The following is a 14637-nucleotide window of genomic DNA, read 5'->3' on the forward strand; positions in this document are numbered from 1 at the left end:
CTCTACAAAAAGGTGTATGGAACTGAGCAGAAGAAAAGGAATAAGAGAATACTCTACAAAAAGGTGTATGGAACTGACCAGAAGAAAAGGAGTAAGAGAATGCTCTACAAAAAGGTGTATGGAACTGAGCTTCACTTGGGAATAAATACTTTTCCTACCAATTGATTACTATCTTATAGGAAATCAATCGTAGAAATTAGATGCGGTAGATTGATCATGGTGACAAAAGTTAAGAAATATTCAGTTATATTTAGGATTTTTAAGGAGAAAAACAAGTGTTTTTCCATGTTTAGTTAATAGCTTACTTTGTGTTATACATCATTCCTATGGTAATATTGTCAATAACAGGATAATCTATAAACTTATTCATATATTCTTCTAATCTCAAAACATAATCGATGGATTCTAAAAGCTTCAAAATGACACTAATAGGAATAAATACTGGATAATAAAAGACCTGACCAGAGAATTTTTAACGATTTGTTTGCTTATAGATAGTGGAGCACAAGATTATTTATTATTACAGAAGCTTGTGTTACGAGAAGCTTGTGAGACGATTAACACTACTGCACAGAAGAAATTCCCAAGCTCTTTGCGGTTTCGGTAATAACCTGAATGAATGAATAAGAAATAGAAGGTTATATCTGTCTTAGCTCCTTAAAATAATAATAATAATATTCACCCACAGTAATAAAATATTGTCTGGATTACAATTTAGCAGATCCTAAATTTTGGAACCCAGGATGAATAGATTTTTTTGAGAGCTGATATTTTTGGCAAAATTTATGAATATTTACTTTCATTACAGCAAAAAGAATATCCCAGAGGCATAAATTCAGTATTTGGATAGATTGTTACGGTCAAAGTAGATTCTTCATACAACTAATTCGAATTAATGCAATGCTAACCACTACATTATAAAGGACTCTTCAGAAGCAGTCCGAGCTTTCCTTTGAAAACAAGGAAAGGCTACAGAAGATTGAAGCACTTCTGGAGCAGCAGAAAAACAAAATGGAAGAATTATCTATTGAAGACAAAAACCTTAAAGTTCAATTATTGGACCTTGAGGGTAAACTTAATCAGGCTGAGCAAAACAACCTAAAAAATACAGTAAAGATTAGAGGAATCCCGGAGAAGCAGGGAGAGACCGTTGTGGGAACGATTCTCAGTATTGGTGCAGGTCTGGGCATGAAGCTGTGTCTGGACGATCTAGACCATGCGGTAAGGCTCAGGTCTAAACAGGAAAGAGCGCCAGGCCCTAATATAGTGAGATTCGTCCATCAAACACTGAGAGATGAGCTGGTGTGGCAAAGAAAAGCCAAAAGGGATTTTTCCACTCGTCACTTAGGTTGGGACGAAAACTACGCGCAACGCGTATATCTGAGCGAAGGAATGACGTCCGATAACAAGCACCTCTACTGGTTAGCCAGGCAGAAGCAGAAAGTGGTGAAAATCAAGTTCGTCTGATTCAGCAGAGGTAGGATCGGGTGCAAGCAGTCTGACAGCTACCCAGCGGTCACCATAGGCAAGACCAGCAACTAGGACATCTTCAGTTGAATTCGGTATCCAAGTTACCACAATATTGTTATTCTTTTCTTTTTTTGTATAGAAGGTATTTTATTTAGATTTATTTTCAATGTAGAATTTCCTTTATTTACATTTCTTCTTTTTTTAATTTTTTATAACTCAAACTTTATTGACTATTTTTTTCAAAATTTGATAACCCAGGCAACAAATTCCTTGCAATTTCTTATTGTCACATTCTATATAATCGTAGGATTATATAAAATATTGTTATTCTCTATTCCTCAACCTTTATCTTTTTTCTTACTTTCCCATTTACCACCCCACAATTATGACTAATATCCTTAGTTCCTGTCACGTTAATGCACAATCCCTTATTGCCCACTTCGATGAATTCAAACAATACCTCTTTGATAACTTTTACCACATCATCGCAGTATCTGAAACGTGGCTTAAAGCCTTTATTCCTTCCTCTCAAGTTTCAATCCCCAATTACAATTTCTTTTGTCAAGACAGATCCGATCGTACTGGAGGTGGTGTTGGGTTGTATGTTCATGTTAGTCTCAAGGTCAAAATCCTACTCCAATCCCCCTCTCCTAACATTCCCCATCCAGAAAATGTTTTTTGAAATTTCAACCATATCCTCTCAACTATTACTTGCTGTCATTTATCGACCTCCAGAGTTCCATTCGATAACACCTTCCAATCCTCCCTTGTCCAACTCGTTTCCACTTATTTCAATATTATTATCACTGGTGATTTTAACACCAACATGCTCTCTCAATCCAGTGATAAATCCTTTCTTACTGACCTAATATTTTCTCTTAATCTTTACCTCGTTCCTTATTCTCCTACACATCACACACAATCCTCTGACACCTGGTTAGACCTTTTTATCTGTGAATCTCCGGTAAAAATCCTTTTCTCTTCCCACCACCCGATTCCCTTTCTCTCATCTCACGATCTGATCCAAATATCATACGACCTACCAATCAAATGCTTTACTCCCAAAATCATATCATACGGTAATTTGGACCTCCTTTCCTATGAAACCCTTCAACCTGACCTTGATTCCGTTCAGTGGGACATTATACATTCCTATAACTCCATCGACCCTAGTTTCCACCCTCACTTCACATCTGCAATCCATATTGGACATCCATGCTCCACTCAAAACCCAAACCTTACACCATCCAACTGCACCTTGGCTTACGCCGGAAACAAAGGAAATGATAAAAAAAAGAGAAGCAGCTAGACTCAAATTTCGTTAGACCCGCCTATCTGCAGATTATTTTCATTTTAAACTACTCCGTAATGCAACCCAGTTAGCAATTCGACATGCTAAATCCTTTCACATTCATCATACCCTCTCCAATGCTCCCTATCTCAAATCCAAGTGGAAAATACTCCAAAATTTATCCCTACCAGAATCCAATAACTTCAGCTCCCTTCCAATAACACCTGACGATCTTAACAACCATTTCACATGCCATACTACTGATCCATCAATATTTCCTGATATTCCAAATAACACCTTCAATCCTGAAAACTTCTTTTTTTCCCACATATCTTATGAAGAATTACTAGCCACTATTGTAAGATCCCATACCAGCGATCATGGACCAGACAACATTCCTGTTAAGTTGATTAAATCCTGTCTCCCAGTCCTTATCCCCATACTTTATCATATATACAATTTTTCCTTGCAAAATGCCACATTTCCTTCTTGCTGGAAAACTGCTTTAGTTCGACCATTAAATAAAATCCCAAATCCTTCTTCACCTAAAGACCTCTACGCCCTATTTCTCTCCTCTCTAACCTTTCAAAACCGTTAGAATGCCTTGTTCAAAACCAACTCTCGAACTTCCTAGAAGAACGTTCCCTCATCAATCCCCTCCAATCCGGCTTTTGACCTGACTATTCAACATAATCCGCTTTCCTTAAAACAACACACGACCTCCAAACTGCCATGGAACACCAAAACCTAACTATCTTCATCCTACTTGATTTCTCCAAAGCATTTGACACGGTTAACCACAACATCCTTCTTACCAAACTACGAAATCTTCCTCTATCCAACAGTGCTTTGCGCTGGTTTCATTCCTTCCTATCCGATCGTTCCTAGTACGTAGTGGTACCTGATAAACCTCCATCAATGACTCGAACCCTCACCTGTGGTGTCCCTTAGTGTTCATCGCTATCCCCTACCCTTTTCACTAACTACATCAATGACCTTCCTATCCTTATCCAGCATTCTCAATACCATTTGTATGCAGATGATTTCCAAATTTACCTTTCCTTCCCACCTCCTGACCTATTAGTTGCTACGGAGAAGATTCAAGAAGACTTGAATTGAATTAGTCAGTGGGCACAAGAAAACAAGCTTAAGTTGAATGGAGAGAAGACTAAGGCAATCATAATAGGATCCAATCACCTCCTGAAAACTATTCCTCACATTCTAACCTTATTCCTAAACAACAATCCAATACAATTCCATCCATACGTTAAAAAACTTGGTGTCACTATAGACCAAACTCTCTCCTGGAAAAACCACGTATCTGATATTTCCTGTAGTACCTTTTCCACCCTGAAGCATTTAAATTACCTTTGTCACCTACTTCCTTTTGAAACTCACAGGCTCCTGGTCACTTTCTTAATATTCCCCACTATTGCTGTGTAATTTACAGGGGAGTCTCTGGGGATCTTGAAGCAAAATTAAAACGGTTAAATAACTTCTTTTTTAAGATTCATCTTTGGGGTCCCCAGGGACATCTCTGTCACCCGATTTTATGAAGAGTTGAAGTGGTTTTACCCCTCCTTCCCTCGTAAATATTTCCTTGCTTCCTTTATCTATCAAGTTATCCAATCCCACCGTCCATCGTACATCTCAGATATCCTTCAATTTAAGTCCCCAGTGCATTCCCGCAATACCAGCTCACGGCCTTCAGACTTATATGTAATGCCATTCAAACTGTAGCCTTTGGTAGATCTTTCCTTATCCGTTCCTCTTTCCTATGGTATTCTATTTATTTTATTTTATTTTTTTATTCTCCTTTATTCGTAGTTCTAATACCTTCCAAACTTCAAATCCTGTATCTTCAACTACCTTCTGTCCACCCTATTCCGGAAGAATAACAATTGAAAGTTTCAAAAAAGCTTTATTTATTTTCTGTATTTTATGTCTTAGATTTTCGTTTATAATTATTATAAATATGTACACTAGCAGAAATTATCTCTTTTCATTTATTATTTTTTAGTTTCATAGTATTTGATTTTTTATCATTTTTTTTCTTTTTATTTACAATCAGAAGTCATCTTATGTTTTATGATATGACAAGTGGTTTTATTTTATTTGTTTTATCATTATTTCATATATTCTGTTAATTACTGTTGTTTATTTGTATCTTTTTAAATTCATTGTACTATTTTATTTTATGACATTTTGTAATTTCATCTCTATTTTGTAATTTACTCTAAGGCTCTAAAGCCTCATTTTGACGCCTGTAAATTATTCTAAAGGGATCAATCCCAAAATAAATAAAGATTATTATTATTATTATTATTACGTCAGGAATAAATCAACTTATGGAACATTTTTGGTGAATTAAAGAAGTAGACAAACCAATCCCAATTGGTGCAAAAGATATTGTGAGGAATTTTTTGCAAGCACCCATTCTTGCACAGATACCGAATCGGTGTGTTATATGAAATATTTACCATTCAATAATCCTTCTAAATTAGTTTTAGGAAATTCTCATACTACTACTCTTTATCGTTTCTTCAAACTGGAAGCTCAATTCCTAACAACATCGACTCAGAAACTCAAATATTCATCAGGATTCTATGGATATTTAGAAAATAATTTCATGGTTTCAATTTCATCTGAAAATTCATATTATTTTGTCTATAAGGCATTCATAAGGCCAATTCTTCAACTAAACTATGCATTGTGTTCGACACTTCTATACGAACCACTAAAAGCTCACTCAATGATAATCTAATAACTGTTCTAAAGTTACAATGGAACATAAAAAATGTTATTCTGAACTTTTGGAAATTTCCAACTGCATTTACAAATATTAATGTATTTGTATGAATGGATATATCATCATATCTTTTATCACTTTGACCGATCAGATGGCGTTCAGGAATATGAATTAACTAAGTTAAGCTTTGGTACGTCTTCTCTCTCACCTTGCAAGTGATAAAGCAACAGATTAATGATGAAGGAACAACTCTTCCTTGGCTGTCAAAGCTTTGCAGAGGAATCTTTAGACATTTTCACAGGAGCTGGGACAGTTGATCAGCCTTGGAATTGTATCACAAATTTATTAGATAGGGAAGGTTTTGAGATGAAGAAATGGACCAGTAATACTGAAAAGTTATCCAAGTTATTTCAGAAAAAGTAAACAAACCAATCAAATTTTCATCTCCAGAAGAATCATCCCTCAATATTCTAGGCACGATGTGGGATGTAAAATCAGACTGTTTTTACATCCCTCAATATTCTAGGCACGATGTGGGATGTAAAATCAGACTGTTTTTACATCCCTCAATATTCTAGGCACGATGTGGGATGTAAAATCAGACTGTTTTTACTATAAGGCTCAACCACCTTCAAAAATAAGAAATAAGCGTGCAATTTTACCCATACTTGCTAGTGATGGACACTCTGGGTTATTTAGTTCCTGTCAGTTTTAAGGTAAAGGTGCTAATGCAAACACTGTGGAAATTCAAATTGAACTGAAATGAAAATTAACCAAGCATCTCAGCAAACTAAAGAAAAGATTTATAGTTGAATTAAAAACAAAGGAAATGATTTGGATTCTGCATTGCATTCGATCATTTGAAGCACATCAATCTATTATTTTGGATTTGCTGATGCTTTAACCCTGGGATATGCAGTAGCCAAGCTCTTGCATAAGTGCTCACAAACTGTGGAAGGGAAAGTTAAAACTTGACAATAGTTCTTGAGATAGGTTTTCCAAAACAAATTTTGTTTTGCTAAATAACAAGAGAAACCCGTTCTGTGAATTTATTAAATATCTTAATTATATCAAAACATAAATACTGAAATTTCTAAAGATCAAATTACAATTATAAATATATGGCTACTGATGCTTTTATATTTTCAAAAATATAGTCTTAATCAATAATTAACTTGTATGAAGAGAAGATGGTTGGGGGGTGCAGTCAGAATATAACACAAATAAGTTGAAATAACCTATTTAATAGTGCCAACATTTCGGCCAGAATTTCTAGCCTTCATAAAGGCTAAGAACAAAGAGCAAGATAACAATCAATTAATACAAAAAATAAAAAATAAAATATAAACAGAATGACATATAGTAAATAATTGTACAGAATGAAATTAATAAAAATAAATTGATGTATGAAGTGGAAAATAAAATGTATATATAGGTCATTGAATAAGTTAGTAAAAATAGCCTAATTAAGGAAATCAAATAAAAATTTGAAGTCTTATAATGCAAAGGAATATGAATATTTTAGGTTATTAATTTATAAATTAAAATTAGAGAAAGGGAAAAAAAATTAAATAAATAAATAAAAAATAAAATTGAGAGAAAGAAAATATATGTAAAATGTTAAAAAATTCGTTACAAAGATGGAAAAAAATAAATAAAAAATCTCGTCATCTTTTTAATGTACTTTTTTAACTCTAAGCCTTGTTACACACTCCGCTGGGCTCACTTGGCTTTCCGATTTCCTGCTAGCAGGTGAGCTCTTCGTGTTATTCTCTTTTTTTTTATTTGATTTCCTTAATTATATTATTTTTACTAACTTATTCAATGACCTATATATACATTTTATTTTCCACTTCTTTCATCACTTTATTTTTATTAATTTCGTTCTGTACAATTATTTACTATATGTCATTCTGTTTAAATTTTATTTTTTTATTCATTGGTTGTTATCTTGTTCCTTGTTCTTAGCCCTGGCGAAGGCTAGAGATTCTGGCCGAAATGTTGGCACTATTAAATAAGTTATTTTAACTTATTTGTGTTATATTCTGACCTCAACCCCCAACTATCTTCTCCTCATACATATTATCCACGGTCAACTATCTTCTCATCATTAATAATTAACTTGATTAGATCTTTGGTTTAAATCTGAAAATCGAAGCTGAAATTATCTCTTATTATTTATTAAATTGTACACATTATTACAACCTTGCATTATTACATACATAATACAACTATTAACTTAATCGAGATAGCTATTATATTACAGAAACTATAAGCAGGAATATACAAATAGGCAGCACTAGTGCTCTTGTTAATTCAAATTTCAAGAGCCCAGCAAAAATTTCAACTTGTTAAGATTTTTGGAGACAAGAGAATTTGATGGAGGTTAAAAAATTGTATTAAGTGGTTACAGCATCTCCAAAGGATGGATGATAAAAAAGCAATAAAAAGGCTACATAGGTATAGCAAGGGTAGACCCAAAGCAAGATAGCAGAATTATGTGAGCAATGACCTCCGAAAGCTGGAAATTAATATTAATATGGCAGACAACAGAATATGGTGGGAAAGAATTGTGGGGCAGTTTAGATACAGATATAAGCTCCTCTTGTGCCAATAAAGAGAAAAAAAAATTATTTCCTATTTTTTTTTTCTTCCGTGATTTCTACTATCTCAAACAGATTAAATGTTCCTTTTAATGATAATTTAACTTCCTCAAGGATTAGAAGTAATATGAGGTCAGATCTAGTGAACAGTATAAATGTTTAAAAATCATGGTTAGCTGAAAGATAGTTGTAGTTCATTATGGAACTTTAAGGCGTAAAAACCAATGGTCATCAACGGCCATTCGAAAGATAGTATTATATGTGCTGAAGCTAATTTGAATGAAGAAATCACAACTTCCACAATTTAGACTGTTTTCAAACTCATTCATAAAAGGTAGTTAGAAAATCAATAATGCAGGTCTTTAATGTTCATAAGTTCTTGACATCTAGGAAATGAGTCATCTTCAATAACTTCTAGTTCTTTTTTGAATTTAATTTAGATCAATCGTGAACTAAGTGTGAAAAAGCCTTATTAATATTTCTATTTTTTTTTTGGTTTTTCAATAAGGATAAGTTTCTCTGAGTGATTTTATGAATGGTATATTAGGGAATTCACATTGAAATGCTGGTTAACTTAATCACTTGATATTTTTCCAACAGAGGGAGCATGGATGAAACTTAGCATTTTTAAATTAAGGCCCTGGCTTAGATAAGTGGAGGACAATGACAGCAATTGAAAGGAGGGTTGTTATATGAAAAGGTCATAAACTTGATGAGTACATTGCTTGGAGAACAATTAATTCAGTTTTTATAAACTACTACGTATATAATGAATTAAACCTAGTTTTCTATGATATTGATTTGTATATTTAATGTTTTAATACATCATTTTTTCATGTTAATAATACAATAACAATCTTAATTAATAAATCAACAACAAACAATCTATTTTGTTTAATATATCCTTGATTATTATCCTGACCATCAATAACCATCATCCTATAAATATTTATATTTTCTTAAACCATTAAAATAAAATTTATCACTTGGGTGACGTAACCTGATAACCACATAAGCATAAATCAAAGGAGGAATAACAAACCTATCATCATGTGAAGTGGAAACAGTGACTGTATTAACAACAGGATTCGGACCAGCTACAACAGCAGCATAGGCTGCTGCCATTTGAAGATCAGCACTTACATTATGCCTTGAGTGACTTCCTGATCTGGGACTTGCTGGGCATGAATTAGCAGCACTGTGGAAAAATTAACAATTAAAATGTATTAAAAAGCCTCAAAAACCCACAACACAGTTAAACTACAATAAAAAAAATCACCAAAATCAATAAAACTGTTTTAATGCCATTAATACTGATCAGAAATTAGTTCAGAAGCTTTTCCATAAGACTTCAAAAAAAATTAAAATAAATAAATAAAAAGATTTTAATAAAATAAAAATAGTTGGTAAAATAATAGAAATCTGGTAGAAGAAACTGAAAAACATCTCATAATAATAAATATTTCAAATATAGTAGACTCCCGACAATTTTAACAGCACTTTGCTGCTTTATAATACAGCAGCTTTTTGTAACGAATTCATGCTGTTTTTCAATTTCAGGCGCTTTTTAAATATTGATCCATTTAACTATCTAGAGGGACGGGTCCGGCGGGGAAGGATTGCCTTTTTTTGTGTTATGTCTCCTCTTGTGAGATTGTGACATGTCATACATCGACCAACCCCCACCTTCAGCGGACCCAGCCCAACTCCTTATAATACATATGGCAAACAAAGGGCATCAGTTACATTTGTATAATACTTTGATATATGTTAATATTATTATTTATAAAAAATGAGGTAAGAAAAAAAAAAGTTAAATTCAATTATGCTCACTAATGCCACAAGGAAATATTTCACTTGTATACATATCATCCTTGTAAAGAATAGAAATTTGTAAAGAATAGAAAAAAAATTATAAATTGTTTAATTTACTAAAACTAATCCATAGCTACATATAGGGTAGAGAATTTAATTACAAAATCCATAGAACTTATAATCATACAATGAAACCACGGCTGGCTATGTATCATGAATCTTGGCATAAGTTTATCAATATTATATGATAAACTAATAATATATTGATCATATACGGATCAGAGATTTGAATATAAATACAAAGGATATATAAAAAAAAAAAAACAGAAAAAACAAGATGATGAAATAGATAACCAATTTCAATAAATAAATTTTAAAATATATGGAAACACCATTACCTAAAATGCTATAAGAAACAAGATAGCACAATAAAATTAAAAATGGAAAAGGAGTAGTGCTTCAAAAAGTGATGTAACTCTAAATATTTTGTGAGGATTTAAATCAATAACAACACCTGGCAAACAGGTTTAATGACCTAAAAATAAATTAACCTGAGTATGTTGATTTAGAGTACCAGTCAGTGGATACGGTGTTGTCTGGGTTTCTTATGATGAGGTCAAGGAAAGGGAGAGAGTGATTATTTTCAAGTTCTACAGTGAAATTAAGGCATGGATGGTAAGAATTAAATGTGGATAAAATATCAGCGATTTTATGAGGATTGACGACAAGGAGGAGGTTATCTACATATTTTTTAATGAGTATAATGTCAACAGGAAAGTTTGGGATAACGGAATCAAGCAAATCAATGAGGACAATGTTGGAAAGATTGGGAGCTAGAGGATTTCCTATGGCCAGTCCTGAAATTTGATTAAAGAACTGACCTTAAAAGGTAAGGTAACCAAATATACAACTGAGTGAAGGGGTTTTAGGTAGGAAAAAATGGTTAAGGGAAGTGTGGGATGCAATGGATGACCAGTTGGCTTTAACGATAAGGAGGACTTTGTCTATGGGAATATTAGTGAACAAACCCTCTACATCAAAAGAAACAAGTATATAGTGGTCAGGGATAGTAAAAGATAATAATAGATTGTGGTGGTGAAAGGAATTTTGAATATCATAAGAATTATTGTGACTGAGGATTTGAAAGCAAGGAAGTAGGAATTTACTAAGTTTAACAGAAGGAGAATTGTTATTGGAAGAGATAGGACAGAGTGGGGTTTCAGGTTTATGAATTTTAGGAAGTCCAAAAAATATGGGGCAACAAAATTATAGGAATTAAGATTTCTATAAGTGGGTTAGATGATCTGTTGTGAATGCAAGAGGTCTTAAAGGTGTTGGTTAAATTTGCTCTTAAGTGAAGAAGTGGGATCCCGGGATGAGGGTGCGTATGTAAATCGGTCAGATAAAAGTAAGGCCATTTTGTCATTATAGTCTGCACGATCCATGATGACTGTCTTGTTGCCTTTGTCTGCTCTAGTGATGATGATATCATGATGGGATTATAAAAAAGATCAGGTGAAAGAAATGTCTTTGAGGAATTGTGGAGAAAATCTGGTTACCTTACCTTCCAAGGTCAGTTCTTTAACCAAATTTCATGACTGGCCATCGGAAATCCTCTTCCTCTAGCTTCCAATCTCATCAACATGATTTGCTTGATTCCGTTATCTCAAATTTTCCAGTTGACATAATTCTCATTAAAAAATATGTATTTATTTTTTTATATCTCATCCTTGTCGTTAATCCTAACAAAATCCCTGATATTTTATCCGCCTTTAATTCTTACCATCCACACCTTAATTTCACTGTAGAACTTGAAAATAATCACTCTCACCCTTTCCTTGACCTCCTCACCATAAGAAACCCAGACAACATTGTATCATCTAAACATAAATTAATTTTTGGACTTTGTCAGTTCTTGTTGCAAAATAACTCAAAAATTATGTATCTTGCAGAAAAGCTGTTCTTATTCTTTTCTGAAGTTAATAAGATTTGCTACAATTTGAAATAAAAATGAGCTTTGTATTACAACTACTTTCTATTAAACAACTATTCACAAATGGACCAATTTTTTCATTAAGTCTAACATTTTAATAATTGTCTCCTAATTTGAGAATTATTGTCAAAAAGATTTACATAAGAGAACAATCATAAAGAGTGAATTTAAAGTAGGTAAGTGAAGGCAAGTGTGTTTTGGGGATACAATATCTTTTAAAAATAGTTGTTCTCATCTAACAGAGCTGAGCTGTATAGGAAAACTAGACAAGTGCTTCCCCTATATATGGTCCCCGCCTATCATCAGGAAAATCAAACCCATGTAATCTTTGTACAACTTAGATGTAGTTTTATTTTCTGATTTTGATATAATGCAGATTTGGCTGTCACAAAAGCAATGGAGCTTAATTCATCAAATTTGGAACTATTTTCCCATCAGTTGATGTTATATAGACTTAATTTATGAATTAAGTATTATTAGTAACAATATTTTGAAATCATTAAGGTATATTTACTTGTTTACTGATTTATTTAAGTTATGATCTTCTCTTACTTCTTAAACTTATTGTGTTAGTCAGAGGCATTGTCAACACAGCGGCAAGTGTAGTTCAGATTGACACTTTCCCCATTTTCATGTTCTTTCTTTTATTTTTATTAGATGTATTATTGAAGAAATTTTTGATTTCACAATCATAGTTTACTGGTTCACATGTGTTATTATTTCCAAAATTCAATGAATTGAAGAAATATCAAAGCAGAATTCCCTTTAACTAATTAAATTTCAAATTGACAATTATCGATAATTAGTGTTCCTCTTACTAACAAATTTTTCCCTTTTGATTTCTGTTATATTCCATAACAGAAATGAAGTCCAATTAGTCAATTTAGCTAGTGCCTTCTTTCTTCCTCCTTCTTGGGGATAAATCATGATTATAACAGCCATGTTACCCAGGATTATCGAGAGTCTACTTTTTAAATATCTAATAAGAAACCAACTCATTTTTAATACATGCATAAATTAAAAAAAAATGGTATGTCTTCACTTTTGAATGAGGAAATAAACAAATCAATAAATCTATTAACTCATTTAAAGATATAATAAACATTTATTTGATTTAATTGGAAATAATTAATTGTAAAAAAACAACATATATACAGTAATTAAATGCTAATAATAATATTCTTCAACGAAAAATCTAAATGAATTATTTTTTGAATATAATTATCTAAATACACAATGTGATGAATACACAGTTAAACAATACATTGTGGAGAAAGTTTACATTTCTGATCTATTTTTTTTAAACTTCTATATCAATAATACTGCCTCATGATTTATCATTTTAGAATGGAAGGAATAGAATCAATTGACACCTACCTTATTGTTCCTGTTGGAGAAGGAAAAGGACTAGTAAAATTTGAATCTGGATCTGGAATGTTGATTCGGAGTGGTGGCAATGGAGTCCTCTGTTTTACATTAAGAGGTGGTCCAGATTCATCCACTAACGATTGAAAAGTGAGCCTAATTGTTGTGCTAGGAAATCTTAAAGTACACCTTAAAACAAATAAAAAATAAATTACAATAATGGAAAGAAGAAAAAAGAAAACAGAAAACAAATTTTCTAAAATTCCCTTTCAAGTGTAAGTACAACTGAGTCTTAATTATTAACACCAAAATCAACCATTTCTCATCAATATCTTCTTTGTTATTTTATGTGATATCAATCCGTAACATTTTAATCATCACATCATAAAATTACAATGCAAGTTCAATGTTAGAAAACTGAAAATATTAGAAGAATATTTTAAGCTATCTATTTCAAGAAAAAATAATAAAGAAACCATGAATTACTAGAGGTCAAGAGCCCATGCAAAAAAATGTGACTTATTTTACAAGTTTCATTGATTTCAATCAAACATGGATCAAAAAATATACATCTGCCACCTTGAAGCCGAATAAAAATGGTAACCAACTGAACTTTGTCCTTTATCCCTATATCTTCAAAGCTACCTACTGGACAACAATGCTATTAGTATCTTTTTTAAATATAGCAAATTTAATAAAATTCAAGCCTTAGCAGTGCTCTTTACATAATATCAACCAAGAATGAATAATCGTAATCTAATAATAATAATCTGGTACTATAATCGTAGTATTAAAAACAAATATCTAAACTAATTTTATTAAATGGAATGTATACTACGAATAAATAAGAGAAAATAATAATTTTAGGCAAAGAAAAGTATGAGATTATTAACACTTAATTAAAAAAAAAATCAAATAACAATGAAAGGCAAGTAAGAAGTGGGAGTTGTTAATGCTGCAATTTCTCAGACCGACCTTCTTATCTCATGATGGCTACTTTAGGTTTTATGAATATTTTTTTTATTATGTTCTGAAAAATAATACACCTTTCTGAGATCCCAAATCCATTAATTTTATTTCTAGGATTATTACCAAAACATTTAAATGTAGTGAAGAACAGTAATGGAAATTGTATAAAATGTGAAGTGTGTTGGAATATTCTGTTTCAACTTTAAAGTCTGATAAAACTTTAAATCTCATTTCTTATAATGAACTAAGATATGAATATAACTTAGCTAAGGTAAAAACCCATTAAAAAAAAAAAAAAAAAAAAAAGCTGGCACCTAAATGTTCTAGAGAATAAATCTTCCTTTATGAATCATTTCTTTTAATCATATTTATTTTATTAAAA

At 32.1% G+C, this 14637-nt stretch overlaps 1 protein-coding gene across 2 annotated transcripts in view; it reads right to left on the reverse strand.

Moving 5' to 3' along the window:
- FoxK (forkhead box K) overlaps positions 1–14637 on the reverse strand; it is a 54479-nt gene that overhangs the window by 33906 nt on the left and 5936 nt on the right. For both annotated transcript variants that reach the window (XM_014437527.2, XM_014437528.2), the window contains exons 2-3: positions 13299–13475; positions 9156–9311 (exon numbers count right to left, since the gene is read on the reverse strand). In XM_014437527.2, coding sequence (XP_014293013.1) covers positions 9156–9311; positions 13299–13475 — 333 coding nt within the window. The remainder of the gene's footprint in view (positions 1–9155; positions 9312–13298; positions 13476–14637) is intronic.

This window comes from Halyomorpha halys, unplaced genomic scaffold (genome assembly GCF_000696795.3).
Source record: "Halyomorpha halys isolate HHAL.00 unplaced genomic scaffold, Hhal_1.1 Scaffold2683.1, whole genome shotgun sequence".
NCBI lineage: Eukaryota > Metazoa > Arthropoda > Insecta > Hemiptera > Pentatomidae > Halyomorpha > Halyomorpha halys.